The sequence below is a fragment of the Oncorhynchus keta genome, unplaced genomic scaffold, assembly GCF_023373465.1.
Source record: "Oncorhynchus keta strain PuntledgeMale-10-30-2019 unplaced genomic scaffold, Oket_V2 Un_contig_6511_pilon_pilon, whole genome shotgun sequence".
NCBI classification, from domain to species: domain Eukaryota; kingdom Metazoa; phylum Chordata; class Actinopteri; order Salmoniformes; family Salmonidae; genus Oncorhynchus; species Oncorhynchus keta.
Genome location: NW_026288905.1, coordinates 49,472 through 70,000, shown reverse-complemented (window position 1 = coordinate 70,000; position 20,529 = coordinate 49,472). Strand labels below are relative to the sequence as shown.

Below are 20,529 nucleotides of genomic sequence, written 5' to 3'. Positions count from 1 at the left end.
ATATTCTGTGGTACAAGGTATGATAAGAGTCAATGGATGGATATCATATCATTCACCACATAAACTTATTCTGCAGTGATTAAGCAGGTTGTTGGATGATTAACTCTGTTGTGGTTCCAGGAAAAGAGACCTACTCCTCCATGATAGTTGATCAAGTGGAATTGATTGTGGTTATCTGTTCTGTGGTTCCAGGATGACACTCTGCTGTCAGAGAGCAGTCACTTCACCTTTGTGTACGATGATACGGAGTGTTCCCTGGTGGTGCTGAACGCCCGGCCTGAGGACTCAGGGGTGTACACCTGCACCGCCAAGAACCTGGCTGGGCAAGTCTCCTGCAAGGCTGAACTCACCGTCCACAAAGGTCAGGACCATAGTCTATATTGTCTGAAATGTATAAGGATATATACAGATATTGGAATAAGTCTGGAAAACATCTACAAGAATGATACTTTGTGCTTACATAATTGATGAAATACTGTTGATTAACACACCCTTATGGTAAGCTGTTAAAGACTCTTGTTGAAAAGTGTGCTTTTTCTGCACACTGAATATTGTTAACACAGGCTTTTCCTATTATTTGTTGGTGCCAGAAATGTCAGTTTTAGTTGGATTGCATCTGTTTGTCCTTGTAATATCTCAGCCAAAACTTGTTGTAATCGAGAGTTAAACAACCAAATCTGCTCCATATGGGTTGGACCACAAGGTGTCTGAGACTATTAAACCATCTGTCAGCCCACACGCACACACACACACACACACACACACACACACACACACACACACACACACACACACACACACACACACACACACACACACACACACACACACACACACACACACACACACACACACACACACACACACACACACACACACACACACACACACAAACACACACACCAACCCACATTAACCTTGCCCCCTGTTCCAACCCTCTTCCTGCAGTGAGGAAGGAGGTGGAGGAGCCCATGGAGGATGAGGGGTCCATTTTGAGGAAGATGCGGAGGCTGACTGATTACTATGATGTACACAAGGAGATAGGACGGTGAGTCATGGACCAGGCAATCACCAACATCATCCGCTCAGCCAGGCTATCTCTTCAGTATTTAAAGGCTCTGCGAGTGGTAGCTACTATCTGTATTAAATTGCACTGTGAACGGTGGCCACAAAGGTCAGTAGGGGGAATTCCACCACACCAAACAACACCCTGACTGCATAATGATAGCAGACAGAAATAGAGGAGAGGTGAGTCACCCGTCAATAGAGGAACACATCACAAAGGCTTTTGTTTTTCTCTGGTAGAGCTTGACTTGACTGACCAGAAGTTGAACGATAACAAGGTGTCACGTACCGTTTAATACTCATGTCCCTTAACTTTCTCAACTAGGACTTTTGCTTTCTCAGAACTCAATCCCATTGAAATATTTGGTCATTCTCCTAGAGTTATTGCATTGATATCATCATTGTACGACTGTTTTCCAGTGGGGCGTTCTCCTATGTGAAGAGGGTGTCTGAGAAGAAGGGGAAGGTGGAGTACGCAGCCAAGTTCGTGTCTGCGAGGGCCAAGAGGAAGGCCTTGGCCCTGAGAGAGATGAACCTTCTGTCAGAGCTGAACCACGAGAAAATCCTCTACTTCCATGACGCCTTTGAGAAGAAGAACATGGTTGTCATCATCACTGAGCTGTATCCTTTCACTGACTGATTCTTTGATTCATTTCAGTTGTCAGAAAACCCACAACATGATGACCTAACCGGTTCTGCGCATGCGTCCGCGTTCGCCATCATGCGCATGTTGATTTTGTATATCACCACCAGACGCTTTCACGACACGCAGGTTAAAATACCAACTGTGAACCAACTCTATTCATTTGGGGAGAGGTCAAAACACATTAAACATTCATTGACATTTAGCTAATTTGTTGCTAACTAATTTGTCCTGGGCGATAAACCAAAGACAGTACAGTATTCAAATAGGCTAAAACACTTGTAGGTGATGTCATGGTGACGTTGGCTAGCAAAGCTCATGTATAGAAACAGGTCATTGGGTCTCACGCCGGACTGCGACTGTGCAGGCCGTTAAATCAAAGGCATTCCTTCCATATAAAGTTGTTTTTGTCAGTTTGTCAAGGTTGGAAAAATAACATGTTCAACTCCTTAAGACATTGGCTCCAATCTAGGTTGTGTCTTTAGATTTTGAGAAGAATCTTTCACTTCTCAAACACCAAACCCCGGTCTAGTCTGTTTGGTCTGTTTCACAAGTGTTCCCTTGAGTCTTGCGATGTAGCGCCTCTGGATTGAGAAAACATTGGTATATTTTACCTGAAATGCTTATAGCCCTTTTTTCTGTATCTATGTAGAATTTTGACTCATTTTGAGTCACTCAAAGTAATGTGTTCTCTACTCCAACAATTCATCCACAGATAAAGAGGAAACCTAGTTAGTTTTTACTTAGTTTTCTTTGATTCATCTCTCCTCGTTCATTCTTCTTCTTCTTCTTCTTCTGTGGATTTTATATGGCGGTTGACATTACCACCGCCAACTTGACTAGAGTGTGGACCCCGATCATCTTTCAATCACCCATGTGGGTATATGCTTGTAAAAACCAATGAGTAGTATGGAGAGGCGGGACTTGCAGCGCGTCACGTGTCTAAAATAAAACTATTTTTGCACTTGGATACACAGACGCTCGTGAGCAGTTTGGATGAAATGATTGAATAACATGTATGTGTACATTTATTTTGCAACACTCGCGCACCACCGTGGGCAGTCTGGTCAGCATGGAAGAAGCCACATTACAAGAGATGAACATTTTGAATGTAACATGTCCTCTGAGACAGTATTGTATTGGTTGCGACAAGGTTCTTTCCCTGTTAATCTAACATATCTCATCTATGTAATACTGTTGCATCAAAAACTAAAGCCATCAATGTACTCAATTTGGCCCAGGTTTCCACCAAAACTAACATCGTGGTTCCTAGAATTGTTTGTTTTCAAATTATATTCATTTTTGTTTACAGCTAGATCCAAAATGGATCAAAATATGGCATTGATCCAACGTCTTTGCATAAAATCCTCTCCATGAACATACCAGAGCCAAGAGCCTTCTTCCCACCTTCTTCCCACTGTGTGGATGAGAGAGAACTGCTGCATAGCATTAATCTCGATGTCCTTTCTGCTCCCCTGGAGGCATGACTGAACCGAAGCGCTACTTTCTCCTGACTCATCACAGATTGGTTTCATTACCAGGAGACACCATGTGTGGGAGTTTGGTTCATTTATTATAAAAAATGTAATTTGCCTCCCACTTGGACTATAGCGATAAGGTTATCACCATAGACTTATATAGACATTGCATCATTGTATCTGTCTCATGATGGCGCCTGTGAGAGCATGTGCAACGCCATTGAGGCCATCTCTATTTTGAAGTAGTCCACCTTCTACTACGTCAATGAGTTGGTGAACAAACTGAAAGGGTGCATAGTGCCACCTGTACTGTGTTGTTTGCTCACGAGTATAATTCATTGGCTGATCCCTTCTGATGACACAAATGGAATCATGTGATCCTTCCATAACCCATAGGAAGTCCCACCCAGTTGATTACTTCAAAATGGTGAAAGTCCTCAATGGCGCTGCCCATGCTAAAATGGGATTTTGGGCACTAGAGTCCTCTATCTATCTCTATGGTTATTACACACTATACCTCTATTCTCCTTAACTGCTGTGTGAAGATGCCATGAGGAACTTCTGGACCGACTGACCAAGAAGACTACCGTCATGGAGTCTGAGGTTTGCCTTGGCCTGTTGGCCTTATGTTTGAGTGTGCTTTGGATTGTATGGAAAAATCTACCAAAAACGACTCAATTATCTTTATCTAAAAGATAGCGAAATTCAGTAAAATATATTTTTTTAATATGTTGAGCGTACAAGAATGTAGAAAACAGAAAGTAGAATATAGAATGTAGACTGTAGATTATAGAATGTATAATATAGAATATATACCGAACAAAAATATGAATGCAATATGTGACAATTTCAACAATTTTACTGAGTTACAGTTCATATAAGGAAATCAGTTAATCAAAATTAGATAAATAAATTAGGCCCTAATCTATGGATTTCATAGGCCCACTCACTTGGGAGCCAGGCACACCCACTGGTGATCCTGGACCAGTCAAACAGATATAGTTTTCCCCCACTAAATGGCTTTATTACAGACAGAAATACTCCTCAGTTTCATCAGCTGTCCGGGTGGCTGGTCTCAGACAATCCCGCAGGTGAAGAAGCCAGATGTGGAGGTCCTGAGCTTGCGTGGTTACACTTGGTCTGCGGTTGTGAGGCCGGTTGGATGTACTGCCAAATTCTCTAAAACGACGTTGGAGGCAACTTTTGGTAGAGAAATTAACATTCAATTCTCTGTCAAAAGCTCTGTTGGACATTCCTGCAGTCAGCATGCCAATTGCACGCTCCCTCAAAACATGAGACATCTGTGGCATTGTATGACAAAACTGCACATTTTAGAGTGGCCTTTTATTGTCTGCGGTACAAGGTGCACCTGTGTAATGATCATGCTGTTTAATCAGCTTCTTGATATGCCACACCTGTCAGGTGGATGGATTATCTTGGCAAAGGAGAAATGCTCACTAACAGGGATGTAAACACATATGTGCACAACATTTGAGAGAAATATGCTTTTTGTGAGTAAATAAGATTTCTGGGATGTTTTATTTCAGCTCATGAAACATGGGACCAACACTTTACATGTTGTGTTTATATTTTTGTTCAGTGTAGAATATGTAAAATATAGAATGTAGAATGTAGAATATAGAATACAGAATGTAGAATATAGAATGTCAAATGTGTTAAAGGAGATATTCTGTGCTGCAGATCCGGTCCAGTGTTCAGCAGGTGCTTGAAGGGGTTAGCTACCTTCACCAGAAAGACATTGCTCATCTTGACATCAAGGTACATCAGATTCCCACTGTGCAAGGGACAAATACAGTACTTTAATCACAAGCTATTACACAGTGCATTCGGAAAGTACTCAGACCCCTCGACATTTTCCACATTTTGTTATATTACAGTTTTATTCTAAAAAGTATTTTTTTAAATTGCCCCTCATCAATCTACACACAATACCCTGTCATGTGCCTTTTACTGAGGAGTGGTTTCCGTCTGGCCACTCTACCATAAAGGCCGGATTAGTGGAGTGCTGCAGAGATGGTTGTCTTTCTGAAAGGTTTTCCCATCTCCATAGAGGAACTCTAGTGCTCTGTCAGAGTGACCATTGGGTTCTTTGTCACCTCCGTGACCAAGGCCCTTCTCCCCCTATTGCCCCAGTTTGACCGGGCGGCCAGCTCTAGGAAGAGTCTTGGTGGTTCCAAACTTCTTCCATTTAAGGTGGAGGCCACTGTGTTCTTGGGGACCTTCGATGCTGCAGACATTTTTTGGTACCCTTCCCAAGATCTGTGGCTCGACACAATCCTGTGTCGAAGCTCTACAGACAAATTTCTTCGACCTCATGGCTTGGTTTTTTGCTCTGACATGCACTTTCAACTGTGGGACCTTATATAGACAGAGGTGTTCCTTTCCATATCATGTCCATTCAATTGAATTTACCACAGTTAGACTCTAATCAAGTTGTAGAAACATCTCAGGGATGATCAATGGAAATGGGATGGACCTGAGCTCAATTTCGAGTCTCATAGCAAAGCGTTTGAATAATTATGTAAATAAGGTATTTCTGATTTTTACAAATTCTAAAAGCCTTTTTTGCTTTGTCATTATGGAGTATGGTATGTACATTGCTTAGTTTTTTTTAATTGAATCCATTTTAGAATAAAGCCGTAACGTAACAGATGTGTAAAAAGTCAAGGGGTCTGAATACTTTCAGAATACACTGTATAACAGATACTTCTGCAATTATCAACTTACTTAATATAACAAGGAAAGAATATTTCAAACCCCAGAATACATACTACTCAGAAACCAATGTATTTTCCTCACTCAAAACATGTACACTAAAATGAATAACATTACACAAATCAAGTCATAGTTTTACATAGATCAAATAACAGAGTCTCTAATGTACATTTTATTTGTATTTTAGAATATTAGCATGAAAATCTGTAGCCAATTGGACGGAAACCTAGCTTATGTTCATAATAATTCCCTGTTTTCATCCAACCCACCCAGCCTGAGAACATCCTGATGGCAGGCCGACACAGTGACAAGATCCGCATCTGTGACTTTGGCAATGCCGTCAAGCTGGGGACCAATGAAGCCCACTACTGCAAATACGGCACTCCGAATTTGTTGCTCCGGAGATCGTTAACCAAACGCCAGTCTCCAAGGCAACAGACATCTGGTGAGCACCTGGTCGGGGGAGGGGGCTGGAGACCCCTTTAATCTATTTCCTGATTAATCATGATTTTATCGCTCTCTCCCTCTCTCCTTCATCTTGCCCTCTGAAAGTCATTTGTCTCCCTCTCTCTGTTCACAGGCCTATTGGGGTTATCACTTACCTATGGTGAGTGGTTAAGGTTCTGGTTGGACTAAGAACATGATAAATGTGTCTGGTCGAGATATTCTTAGAATTCAATACACCTTTTGCATTACATTTCTGTCAATCTTGAAATGTAATTTTTCACCACACTCTATAACCTCAGTAAGCAAAACACCAATGCATATCACCTGCATATTGTTTGCATATTGCCACAGGCTTCAATTAGCCCACTTAAAATGGATTTGACAGCAAGGAAACAGTCTCAGTAAAGACTATTAACATAACATATTTCCCTTCTAGTCTGACTGGTGTGTCTCCTTTTGCTGGGGAGAACGACAGATGCACCGTCCTCAACATCAGGAACCAAAATGTGGCTTTTGAGGAGAGTATGTTTGCTGACCTCTGTAGAGAGGCCAAGGGATTCGTCATCAAACTGCTGGTGGCTGACAGACTGTGAGTGTTATTGATGATAATGCCTTGGTATAAATTGATTGTAAGGAATTCCCTTATATTAGGAATACAAACCATTTCAACACAAAATAAGACCAGAAAATAAGACCAGAAAAGAAGTGTTTGGGACTTAGTGTTTTATTTGTCACCGTGTGATGTTTTACTCTCAGGAGGCCTAACGCTACAGAGAGCCTTCGCCACCCCTGGTTCAAGACTTCAATAAAAGACAAGAGCATCAACACAGCGATCCTAAAACAGGTCTTATCTCGAAGACGTTGGCAGGTAAGGCATTAATTATTTCTGTAAGTAGTACATAGTAGTACACTTCAATGAATCCCTCTAAGTACCTTCCAAATTACTCCTTTAACACGTCCCCTTTTCCCTATCTCTACCCAGCGTTCCCTCATCAGCTACAAATCCAAGATGGTGATGCGCTCCATCCCTGAGCTTCTCAACGACTCGTCCAACCACATCTCCATCGCTGTGGCCCGTCACCTCAAAGAGGGATCGCCCCCACCCTCCTCATCCTCTGACTCGGACGAAGATGTGGACGAACTCCCCTTCATCCCCATGCCTCTATCCATGGTCTTCTCCGGCTCCAGGGTCTCCCTCAACGAGATACCAGGTGACGAGGACGTCACAGGACCGCCTTCCAGGGACAATGGGACAGTGGAAGGGGCGTGGTTAACCCGGCACAGGGAACAGCCCATAGAGGAGGTGGTGTCCAAAAAGGAGGCCAAGGAATTAGGAGGAAGCAGAGGAACGAGAAAAAGGGTAACAACCGAGGAAGATGGCGGGTCTTCGGAAGAGGAGAAGACTGCAGTGAGAACGAAGAGAGTCCCCCTGAAGAAGGGCTCGAGTGTGGAGGAGGATGACACTCAGACGAAGTCCCGGAGAGCGACGATGAGGAGGGGCAGTTCAGCTGACTCGGCCCTGCTTCTCCACATTGAGCCAGAGGTGGGAGCTGTGGAGGAGGGCAAAGAAGACAATGGCGAAAAAAGCCTTAAAAAGGCAGTTTCCATGGAGCTACCAAATCGGAGCCCCAGTCCTGGGGCGGCTAAGATGAGCCAGGAGGACTATGCCCTCAAACTGGAGTTGATGAGACAGAGGCTACTGAGGGGAGGCAACAGCAAAAGCGGCCTGCGAGGTCCCCTGCTGGAGACCCTAGGAATGGACGACGAGAGGCGAACCTCATCCCTGGACCGACACTTGAGGAGATCCAGGGTGGGGGCGCCAGAGCGGTCGCTGGCCAGAGCAGCCTCTACCGAATGTGCAGTGGAGGACACAACCAAAATCAAAATGTTCCAGAAGAGTTCCTCTTTCAGTCAGGGAGACTCGGAGCCCATGCCCCTACACCGGCAGTTTGGAGCCCCCTTAGAGATCCCCACTAGCACATCTAGCCATAGCACTGAGAGGAGAGACAGTGCTGAAAGGACCCAGAGCATTGAGAGGAACGCACAGGGGAAAGACCTCCAGGAGGCCACTTCCATATCAGCAATTACAGAGCAGACCAGGCTGGATTCCAGACCTTACTCTCATGTGCCCTCCTCCTCCATACAGCCCACCCCAGTCAAAGAGGACCAAGGAGTGAGGGAAGAGAAAAAGCAAGAGGAGAAGAAGAAGAGCAAGTCTGAGGAAACTTCTGAAAGAGATGAAGAGATGGAGAGAAGGACCAAAGCACAGGAGAGGGTTGATAGATACGAGTCGAAGAGGGAGATTTCCCAGGGCAGGTCTCCTACTGTGTTAGCTCCTGTGATTGTCATAGAGGAGGAGGATACTGAGGAAGATGAAAGAAAGTTAAAGAAAGAAGAGGTGAAAGCAAAAGGTTGTGATTCTCCAGGGGTTACGCCTACAGGAAAAACGTCTGCGTATGCCAACGTGATGCAAACTATTGTAGTACCATCTGGAAAACCTGATAGCAGCCGGAGATCTCAATCTACACCTAGCCCCACATTTCCTGAACACCCTGCCGTCTTCGCCAAGGTGGCCACCGAACGCCCAACAAGCCCAACCATCTCGACTAGCTCGTCTATGGTCCCAGACCGCCCCACCACCCCACGCCAACCTACCACGCCACTCAGAACAGATATCAAGGACATAGACTCGGAGGAAGTCTTTGAATCCAGGTTCAAGAAGCGTGAGTCATCCCTTACCCGTGGGCTCCGGAGACTTACCAGGACCAAATCAGAAGAGAAGTCCCCGACCCTTCCCCGTAAGACAGGCGAGGGTGAGGAGGTATACCGGCCGGGGCGTCTGGGGGCTCCGCTGGAGATGGTGCCCCAAGGATTGCAGGAGAAGTCCAAGTCCGTCCAGGACTTGAGGGAGGTGGAGGGAGACACAGGGTCCCTGGGCATCATTGGACGGTTCTCCATGCGCACCAAGAGGACCCCGTCCATAGATAAAAAGGAGGAGAAGTCAAAGGAGACTGAGCCTGCATCCAGTAAGCGCAGGGTGTCCTGGGCCATAGGCCGCAGTAAGAGTCTGGACACGACAGAGCTGGACAATATTGAGGCTCGGAGAGAGCAGGAGGTGAGAGAACGCAAAAAGATGGAGGAGTCGTCTGTCTTCGCCATGCGGCGGAAGTTCGAGAACAAAGTAGCGGGTATCTCAGCCAGTTTGAGGAGCAAGTCAGAGGAAAGGAAGGAGGAGAAAGAGGCCAAGCGACGCGTGGAGGAAGAGAAAAGTCGGAAAGATGCAGAAGAAAAGGATTTTAAGAAGGTCAGTGATTCCCCCGTCTTGGCGATGAGGAAGAAGTTTGAGAACAAGGTGGCAGGAATTTCTGGGAAAGTCCGAAGCCAGTCAGAGGATAGAAAAGAGATGGAGGAAGAGAAGCCAGAGGGAAAGAAAACTCCACTGTTTTCCCGTCATCGACATTCCCAGTCCGAGGGAAGAGGTCTCAAAGAGATGGGGATCCCAGAGAATCAGCTAGCCAAACAGACAAACAAAGAATCCAAAGTATCCAAGGAATCCATTGGGTCTGCATCAAGCCTTCATTCCGAAAAGTCAAAAAGTCAAAAGTCGCTCAGTAAGTAATATGTATCTTGATATATTATACTGGCTAAGATGACATTGGGAATTTCAATCAAATATCAATCAAATGTATTTATAAAGCCCTTTTTACATCAGTCCTCTTCTGGCTGTGCCAGGTGTAGATTATACAATCTCAGAAAACAGGATTCCTAAAGGTTTCTTCAGCTGTCCCCATAGGAGAACCCTTTGAAGAACCCTTTTTTGGTTCCAATTAGAACTCTTTTGGGTTTCATGTAAAACCCTCTCGGGAAAGGGTTCTACCTGGAACCAAAAAGGGTTCTTCAAAGGGTTCTCCTATGGGGACAGCTGAAGAACCCTTTTAGGTTCTAGATAGCAATTATTTTTCTAAAAGTGTAAGAGTACATGGCTATAATGGCCAGATCATTCTTCAACATGTTCAAACGTTCAAAGATCACCAGCAGGGTCAAATAATAATCACAGTGGTTATATAGGGTGCAACAGGTCAGCACCTCAGGAGTAAATGTCAGTTGGCTTTTCATAGCCGATCATTCAGAGGTCGAGACAGCAGGTGGTGGGAGAGAGGGTAAAATAGCAGGTCCTGGATCAGCAGCACAACCAGGTGGACTGGGGAACGAGGACAGCCAGGAGTCATCAGGCCAGGTAGTTCAGAGGCATGGTCCTAGGTCTCAGGTCCTACGGGAGGGGAGAGTGAGAGAGTGAGAGAGTGAGAGAGAGAGAGATAAAGCCCTTGAATTGAATTGAGAGAGAGAGAGATGGGGTAATTAGAGAGAGCACACCTAAAATCAAAGGGCACCAGATAAGATAGGAGAATTCCACCAGATAGGACAGACTGACACTAGCCCCCAGGCACATAGACTATTGCAGCCTAGATCCTGGAGATATTAGCTCACCTCCTCAGGTTCCTCTGTCTCAGCTGTTTGCCATTATGTCGTGTCCTCCACAGCTCCAGAGACTGACAGGCGGTCGCGGTGGGACAGGTGGGGTCTGGGCAGGAGCAGGAAGGATAAGACCCCTCTCAGACTGACCTCCCCTCAGCCAAAGATGAGGGGTCATCAGGCAGCCTGCAGTACTCCCGCACTTCCTCTAGTACTGTCTGCTAAATTCAGCAACCAGTTGCCTTTATGTTGAATGTGCATACAGAGTTGGTGTTTGGCAATGAAAGCTGCACACTGCTTTTACATTCTAAATTCATTCTCAGTGTTCAATAATATTATTAAGCCACACCCTTGTTTTTCCCAGACTTCCCTCCTGTGTTCCACATCAAGCTGAGGGACCACGTCTTATTGGAGGGTGACCCTGTCACTCTTAGCTGCCTCCCGGCTGGCAGCCCCCACCCACAAATCAGCTGGACTAAAGGTAAGAACTCATAGAGCTGACAGACACAACACTCTTTGCAACAGCGCTGTCTAATAAAGCTTTACCGTAGGAGCTGCTGCTGAAACGTTGGTCGTTGCCGTGAAGGGATGATATATTGTCATAACCCATCATAGCTCATACTTACATGGTGCCCTGTGTGAGCACGACTTCCTAAACTTGTGTTGATGTTAGAGATTGCTCATTATTTCCATCAAGTTTCTCATTGAATCCTAGATAAACACCTTTTGAAATAGGACTGTAAAATGACACATTACTTTACAGGATGCCACTGTAATTGTTATTGTTGATGGGTTTACTTGTCCACAGATAAGAGACCACTGGAGATGGACGACAGGATGAGTCTGATCTCCTGTCCAGACGGCAGGCAGCTCGTTACGATCATGAAGACCAGCAGGAGGGACGCAGGGCTCTATGAGTGTGTGGCCAGTAACCCCTTAGCCAGCGTCACCAGCTCCTGCACACTGTCCCTGGCCTGTGAGTAACATGTTATACAGGAAAATGTTATTATCAACGACAATCTGTTGTTTAGATTCGTGGAGAAACAGGAACATATATATTTTTGAAGCCGTTATCTTCATGTGATATTCTAATATCCTGGACCTGTAAAGTCTGTTGTTTAGATTCGTGGAGAAACAGGAACATATATATTTTTGAAGCCGTTATCTTCATGTGATATTCTAATATCCTGGACCTGTAAAGTCTGTTGGACCTGTAAAGTTGTTGTTTAATTGCAGGAACATATATATTTTTTGAAGCCATCTTCAAATTCCCTGGACCTGTAAAGTCTGTTGTTTAGTTCGTAAAACATGAACATTTATTTTTATCCTGAAGCACTTCATGTGAATTCCAGAAAGTCTGGGAATATTTGCCCTTCTTCAAAAAATCTTTACGATGTGATGAACCTTGAAAGGTTTAGGTAATAGGATTTGTGTTCCAGTGTGAATGCAATGCATATTAATGACATGGGCATAAATATTAATGTAGTTTACTTACAGCTGATTAAACAAATGGCTTTTTGCCTTGAATTTACAACCTCTTTCTAATCATTCCAAGAGGAGAGTGCTGCTTATTACAAAAAGAAAGATGCGCTCCCAGGTTGGAATCCAATGTGTTAGAATCAAATAATCAACTGTCACTCAGACAGTCCATCTAGCTACTACAGATTCCATCTAGCTACTACAGATTCCGATCTTAATTTGACCCAGTTTTTCACAGCAAGAAAAGAATCCTGCAGCAACAAGAAATGTGAATTATTATGTGGATTATAATTAATATTATTTCTTTGTAGGGGTTGATACATTTTTCGTTAAGGCAAATAAAGTCTGACATTTTAATGTGGAAATTACAAACTTTAGAAGTCTTTTTTTTTAGTTCCTGCAACAACAGGATGATCAAATTATGATTTGGCATCTGTTGGTTCTTGTCCAGACAGCAGGCTATAAATAACAATAAAAATAAAATGTCAAATACCCATCAGCAAAGCGACAGAACTAGGTGACTCCAGACACTTGATGGCCTCTCTCTCTCTATTCAGGTGTCAGACTCAATGCGCTACATTTCAGTTCGATTTTCACAGCTTCAAATTGTATTGCTCTGGGGACACTGTCTGGGCGTCTGCATTACTAATCCCATCTGCTGATGCTATCTGTCTCCATTTGTCATCAATCTGTTGGGTGAGATATTCCCCAGACTGCTCATCTTGTCTGAGGTCTGAGGCCTTGGCTCGATCAGTCTCTGTGGTGGGCAGCCTTCATTAAAATGCATCATCATATCAGGGTGAAAACCTATTAGTGCTGTGTATGGTTTGCGTAAAAGAAATGCTCAAACCCATCTACTCTGTCCTCTGTGGTTTCTCCTCTTTCAATTGGATATCTCCATCCTTCCACTCTGTGACACCCCACCCCATCCAAACTCTCCCCATCCCCAAACCTCCCCTCTGTGACACCCTAACTCATCAAAATATGTGACAATAAAACATTGTTTTTTAAACTCAAACTTCCCCCTCCACCAAACCCTCCTTAACATCTCCCCCTCCACCCCACTTTCATCTCCCCCACTCTTTCATCTCCCCTCTATCCTGCTTCATCTCCCCTCCAACCCTCTCCCCTACACCCCACCTTCATCTCCCCTACACCCCACCTTCATCTCCCCTCCCCCCACCTCCACCCCAACTTCATCTCATCCCTCTCCTTCACATCATCTCCCTCTCCATCCACCCCCTTCATCTCCCCTCCACCCCACCTTCATCTCCCCTCCATCCCTTCTTCATCTCCCCTACACCCTACCTTCATCTCCTCTCTACCCCTCCTTCATCTCCCCTCTACCCTCCTTCATCTCCCCTCCACCCTCCATCCCCCTCTACTCCTCATCTCCCCCTCCTTCATCTCCCCTCTACCCCTCCTTCATCCCCTCCACCTTCATCTCCCACCACCCTATCTTAATCTCCCCTCACCCTACCTTCATCTCCTCCCCCCTCCACCCTACATTCATCTCCTCCCCTCCCCTCCTTCATCCCACCTCCTTCATCTCCCCTCCACCCCACCTTCATCTCCCTCCCCCCTCCTTCCCCCCTCCACCCTCCTTCATCTCCCCTCTACCCCTCCTTCATCTCCCCTACACCCCACCTTCATCTCCCTCCATCCCCACCCTCCTTCATCTCCCCTCTACCCTCCTTCATCTCCCCTCCACCCTACCTTCATCTCCCCTCTCCACCCTACCTCCTTTCATCCTCCTCCTCCTCCATCTCCCCTCTACCCTCCTCCCCCTCTACCCCTCCTCACACCTTCCAGGTGTCCCCAAAAGGCCAGGCACCCCGGAGGTTCCCCAGACATACAACAACACAGCCCTGGTGCTATGGAAACCAGCCGACACCAAGCCCCCCTGTAGCTACTCTCTGGAGAGGAAGACAGAAGGTGGGTTGACATTCATCTCCTAGCCTGGAGTTCAAACTGATGTCACGAATGACACTGAGAATATCAATTTGGATTCCAGGCTAGTCCTCTCCATGAACTCAAGTCAAATATTAATGTTTGATTTATTTTACAGCCCATTTCACTCAAATGTATTACCCTTATTGACGGTTGGGTAGGAAACACCTTTGGCTGTCACTTTAAACACTACTGTGCAGTGAATAACTCAAACACTGGGCAAATAGTCACAGTACAAACTGGCCACATAGACTGCTAATGAGCCCTATTTCATCACGCTTTATAAGTCATTATGGTCTCATAATACGGTGAATCATTGTAGAGCCTCTACATCGTTAGGATTGTATCAAAGTGGGAATGACATGAATGTTAATATGATTTCAGGACTGATTGAATTGGATGGCTTCATACCTTGTATTACCACACAGTTACTGCCAGGCTGGGCTTTGGATGATTGCTGTAGTCTGTGTTTGTTCATTGGATTGTGCCCCACTATCTCCTCGTTACCATGTGAATGTTATTCTGTCATTCTGTTATTCCTCTGTGTGAGTTGTGACTATGACAGATAATTATGGCTCCACACCACCTTAGTGTACAGCTGATATTGTAAACATAACCTTCGTCTGTTTCACCAGCAACATGAAACACTATCTCCACCTTGTGTGAATTATAAGCACTGCAACAAATGACATTGGTGTGTAAAGTCAAAGTGACGCATATAATTTGGCTATTTGACCATATTGATATAACATAACGCAATTGGCAATCATATAAATGAAGCATTCTTTTCTTTCTCCTTTCAGGTGATGCCAACTGGCTGATCATAGCGACTGGAGTGGCTGACTGTTACTACAACGTCACAGACCTGCCACCAGGGGGCGCCTTTAGGTTCAGAGTGGCCTGCGTCAACAAGGCAGGACAGGGACCCTACAGCAACACATCGGACAAAGTCAGCCTGGACTCAACAGGTGCTGAAACACACCTTTGGACAGGGGGTTCAAATTCTGTAAATTGTGTAAATTGTGTAAATTGGGTCAAAAGAGGCGGTAAAGAAAGTTCTGCCGTTTTTTCTGTATTGTTGCATATTTGTTTCACAGAATGGTTATGATAATATGATATTGAAGAGACATGTGTTTGCTTTGCAGTAGGCGTGTCCTCTCCAGCAGTGGCCATTGTGAAGACAATCTCCTCACCTCCCTCCCACCCTGCCCCAGCAGCTACCACCTTAGTGACTGTTATCCCAAAGGTCAAACCAGCAGTAATGCAACCTCCTGGTAAAACGGTGTCCACTGTCTCTCCCTCTTCACCCTCCCTTACACAGACCTCTCTAACCTTCCCTGCTCACACCGCAGCTCTCTCTCCCTCTACACCTTCGGCCCCCGCCAGCCCTGCCATCACAACCCCTCCAACTGAACCCCTGACGGTCGCCCCTCCAACTCTCCCCTCCCCGCCTGTAGTCAAACCTCCTCCCTTCGTCCTCCCCAAACCCCAGAGTCCTGTCAATGTGGTCCCACCCATGACCCAAACCCCGCCCATCTCTCCCCCTCTCCCTCTCGTTACACCTCCTTCCACCCCCACCAAGCCCGTCATGGCATCCGTTCCTACCTACACCTCTGCCGCCACTGCCCGTATGGCCCCCAGCCCCATCCCGGCCCCCTCCTTCTCCCCCCAAGTGCTCCATTTCAGCAGTCTGAGCCCAATAGGGGAGGGGCGGGGCACCCCTGTTCGAGGGACCCCCAGGGACCGCACCACACTCAAACCAGGTGAGACAGCTCTACGACAGGGAGTCCCACAGAAGCCCTACACCTTCCTGGATGAGAAAGCCAGGTGACTGAGATGTTAGAGATGTGGTCAATATTTCTACAGCTACAGTAGTATACTATTACACTACACAGTATTGCTATTACTACTACTACTACTACTTATATGGTTAATTTCAGTCAGGGAAACAGGCTTCATGTTTAACCACAATTTATTGAGTGACTAAACTGCCGTATTGTCTCTGTCTGGCCAGAGGGCGGTTCGGTGTGGTCCGGGAGTGTCGAGAGAACGCCACAGGACACGTCTTCATGGCTAAGATCATTCCGTACGACCAGGAGACTAAGAAGTCCATCCTGCAGGAATATGAGATCCTCAAGTCTCTACACAACGACAAGGTCATGACCCTCCACGAGGCCTACGTCACCCCACGTTACCTGGTACTGGTGGCTGAGCAGTGCATTGGCAAGGAGCTGCTCCACAGCCTTATAGACAGGTGTGTGGAGCATGAGGCTCACACACACACACACACACACACACACACACACACACACACACACACACACACACACACACACACACACACACACACACACACACACACACACACACACACACACACACACACACACACACACACACACATACACAGACTTGCACACTGCTCTCAGCTGTGCTCTACAACATATCCGTGGAATAAATCTATTTTCCTGCTAAGGTTCCGTTACTCGGAGGATGACGTGGTGTGTTACCTGGTTCAGCTCCTTCAGGGTTTGGAGTACCTCCACAACAGACGCGTCCTCCATCTAGACATCAAGCCTGACAACGTCATGGTCACCAACCTCAATGTCATCAAGATCGTAGACTTTGGCAGCGCGCAGAACTTCAACCCCCTCTCCCTCAAACAATACAACAGCGGCCTGGGCACCCTGGAGTATATGTGTGAGTTGGTAACACTATTGAATTTCCCACTGGTATCTGGAACTGGTACACACCAAGTACATCTTGGGTAATAAGCTGTTATCATCACCTTGATCACTACTTTCCTCTGAACTCTCTCTCTGCTCCTTCTATGCTGGCGTGAAAAGCTCCGGAGATGGTGAAAGGTGATGTGGTCGGCCCTCCAGCTGACATCTGGAGCCTGGGGGTTCTAACCTACGTCATGTAAATATACAACGTACTCATTTCATAGTCACTATTGTCATAAGTCTGTGAAGTTGTGCAATTTATTTTTTTCTCTCAGAACTCTCATTGTCTATGATACTTTTGTTCAGGCTTAGCGGTAGGCTGCCCTTTAAGGACAAGACCCACAGCAGACTGAGACCAAAATCCAGATTGCCAAGTTTGACCCGACCAAGCTCTACCCCAACGTGTCCCAAAGTGCCTCGATGTTCCTCAAGAAGATGCTGAGTAGCTATGCCTGGTGAGCTCTTCAAAGAGTAGCTACATCATTATCTTATTTAACAAACCAGGAGTGGAGTGATGATCCAGGGTCATTTTTGACTTTTCGATCATAATGAATAAGATTACATGGAAAGTGGGGTCATAGCCTCCCGAGTGGCGCAGTGGTCTAAGGCCACTTCCACTAGATATCCTGGTTCGAGTCCAGGATCTGTTGCAGCCGGCCGCAACCCCGGAGATTCGCCCAGTGTCGCCTGGGTTAGGGGAGGGTTTGGCCGGTAGGGATGTTCTTGTCCCATCACGCTCTAGTGACTCCTGTGGCGGGGCAGGCAATGCATGCTGACACGGTTGCCAGGTGTACGGTGTTTCCTCCGACACATTGGTGCGGCTGGCTTCCGGATTAAGCGGGCATTGTGTCAAGAAGCCGTACGGCTTGGCTGGGTTGTGTTTCAGAGGACACATGGTTCTCGACCTTTGCCTCTCCCGAGTCCGTACGGGAGTTGCAGCGATGAGACAAGACTAACTACCAATTGGAAACCACGAAAAAAAGGGGTACAAAAAAGTGGGGTCATGATCCTAGATCAGTACAGGACTCCTGTGTTCTGATCCCTGATTGGACAATGTGTTTTATTGCAACGCAGGGCCCGTCCGAGCACCAAGGACTGTTTCACCCATGCATGGCTGCAGGACTCGTACCTGATGAAGCTGAGGAGACAGACGCTCACCTTCACCACCACCAAGCTGAAAGAGTTCCTGGGGGAGCACCATCGACGTCGCACCGAGGTCGCCACCAAACACAGGGTCCTCCTACGCTCCTACTCCAGCTCAGCTTCTTCAACCACATCGACCACACCAAACCTACCTAAGTGAAGGCATATGACTTATGTCAGTGTTAACTAGCCACCAGAGGGTGGAGGTATGGGGGATGTGTGGTGCACAACAGTGGGCTCCATGATAGAGGGAGGACTCTGAGTCCTCATCCCCCACAGAGTGAGGCCGTGCCTGAGTAAGTTATGGGAGTGGAGATTAGAGCCATAAGCATTGCACAAGCCCACAGACTGCATGGAGTCTCATTCTACTGAGACCTAACAGAATGAATCTTGGACAGTTCATCAACTGAGATTTGAATCCAGTTGTTGGGTTGTTGGATACCACGGTTTCAAAATATTGAGTTATCGTTTGTTTTTGGACCTGGCACGATTTGTTTCTGTTTCAGGTCTACTGTCTGCTAGTACTACTCCGAGCTTGCTATCGCAATGTGTGTAGAACTTTTAAATATATAATACAGGACATTTGGTTTGGAAAATTCATTCAATACAATTAACCTGGAACACACATATTTGTCAGTTTGATTTTAGAGCACAGCCTTATTTCTGCATCCTGATATTTGGTGGTGATTATGTGAATGTACCATCATTTATGCTGCTAATTTATGTTGCATTTATTTACACATTTCAAAAACGCAAAACCAAAAATAAAAACGTTAATGGTCATGAAATTGTATATGACCTGTTTACCTTTCTCATGTTAATTTATTTGCATGTGTGCTTTTTTTTCTTCTTTTGGGTGATTTTCTAAATACAATGAAAACAGTGCTAAAATATTGCTCACCATTGTGATTATACTGTTCATAGACACAGATAATAAACCTGTGAATATAGTAGAGTATCTTAGTAGTCAGTGGAGCAACCAGATGTCATGTGGTTGATGCTCAAGTTGAATAATAGTGCAACTTCATTGATGAAAACGGTCAGACTTTGATTATGTAGATTCTATAGTCTTCTATTGGATTTGTCACACCTCCTCACGTCATCACTGCGCCAATGGCTGGACTAGCATTCTACAGTACGTTCTGTTGATTGGACAGGTTGCTCTTAGCTTGACCAGCAGTCAGTGAGTCAATTTTGCCTAAAATGGGTCAATTTACAAACTTTATCATGTAAATGTGTTGTCCATGTAAATGGCTTACTACTTACAGATGACGCGCAGTATGTGTTCTGTTAATTTATTGAACTATTCATATCATACAATTTTGGGGCACTTTTGTCAACCATTAGGCCTACTGTCAACCATTAGGCCTACTAGAAAAAATATACAGAAAGTCCTTTTTGGTATACAGAGACTCTTATGTATTACTTTTCATCATACATACAGTATTTCTTTTTGTATGAATTTGGATGGTTGAATATTTGTAAATGTTTTAATTTGCAGTGTTTATAATGTGGAAATGGTTTAAAATGTTTTTATGAAGTAGTGTGTAATAAACTATTGATACAATTGCAAAACACGTATTCTCATTATTCTTCCCTTTAAACTGGACTCCTATTGAACTAAAGCGGTTGTCCGGACAGGGCTTGCACTTGAACGACACTCCCTATCCTTTTCCCCTCGTCGTCAGTTTCAAGGGTTCCCTAACTGGGCGTTCCTTTGAGAATATAAAAAGTTCTACAGAGTACATACAGTAGGCTACGCAAAGCAACTGATGTATTCTACTACTGTAAATTGTAAACATTCGCAGGGCGAATATAATTTCAAGTGATCGAGAGAGGAGAATATAATATTACATTTATTTGCATGAAATATTAAATACTTTCTGTCAATCAAGCTACAAAGGTAATTAAAAGTGAAGGCTATGACGAAAATAAAAGTCCCCAAGTCAGCGAAGAGGATTGTTGTCGAGGTAGAAGTAGAATGCGACGTAGTGCTTTAAACCTGTTAACAGCTTGTGGACAGCTTCTTCTCTGTCGTTAAAAGGTTTCAAGTTCCATTTTGAAAATGTATCTTTGTTTCCTTGTTACTTAAGATGCGTTCATATGCAAGTGGGAAGGTGATAATTACCAGTTGCGAAGTCGTAAATACTTGTATGGCATAAAAGTATGCCAGAGCTGCATTCACTTTTTATACTATAATAGATGAACAGAATACATTTTGTATTAACAATTTGTATTTTGTTCTTACCATAAATAACAATTACTGAAGATGCCGCCATGCTTGCTGTCTTTTTTGTTGACAAACTAGGTCAGTGGGAAACTCAGAGCACAGGGATGATAGACGAGTTTCCCACTGGTAATAAAAGTGGGAGGTGCGTTCAATTAGATT

At 45.1% G+C, this 20,529-nt stretch overlaps 1 protein-coding gene across 1 annotated transcript in view; it reads left to right on the top strand.

Annotated features, from left to right (window-relative positions):
• LOC118378752 (striated muscle preferentially expressed protein kinase-like) overlaps positions 1-19,707 on the top strand; it is a 42,135-nt gene extending 22,428 nt beyond the window's left edge. Inside the window, 24 exon segments of the mRNA XM_052511232.1 lie at positions 1-17; positions 193-361; positions 949-1,048; positions 1,486-1,686; positions 3,732-3,789; positions 4,888-4,965; positions 6,196-6,307; positions 6,310-6,367; positions 6,503-6,529; positions 6,806-6,958; positions 7,126-7,237; positions 7,352-9,965; positions 10,911-11,015; positions 11,207-11,323; positions 11,651-11,818; positions 14,134-14,256; positions 15,075-15,239; positions 15,417-16,098; positions 16,286-16,525; positions 16,748-16,971; positions 17,118-17,193; positions 17,304-17,329; positions 17,332-17,452; positions 18,072-19,707. The exon segment at positions 1-17 is cut by the window's left edge and continues 96 nt beyond it. Coding sequence (XP_052367192.1) covers positions 1-17; positions 193-361; positions 949-1,048; positions 1,486-1,686; positions 3,732-3,789; positions 4,888-4,965; positions 6,196-6,307; positions 6,310-6,367; positions 6,503-6,529; positions 6,806-6,958; positions 7,126-7,237; positions 7,352-9,965; positions 10,911-11,015; positions 11,207-11,323; positions 11,651-11,818; positions 14,134-14,256; positions 15,075-15,239; positions 15,417-16,098; positions 16,286-16,525; positions 16,748-16,971; positions 17,118-17,193; positions 17,304-17,329; positions 17,332-17,452; positions 18,072-18,300 — 5,975 coding nt within the window. The 3' untranslated portion in view covers positions 18,301-19,707.
• The last annotated feature ends 822 nt before the right edge of the window (positions 19,708-20,529 follow it).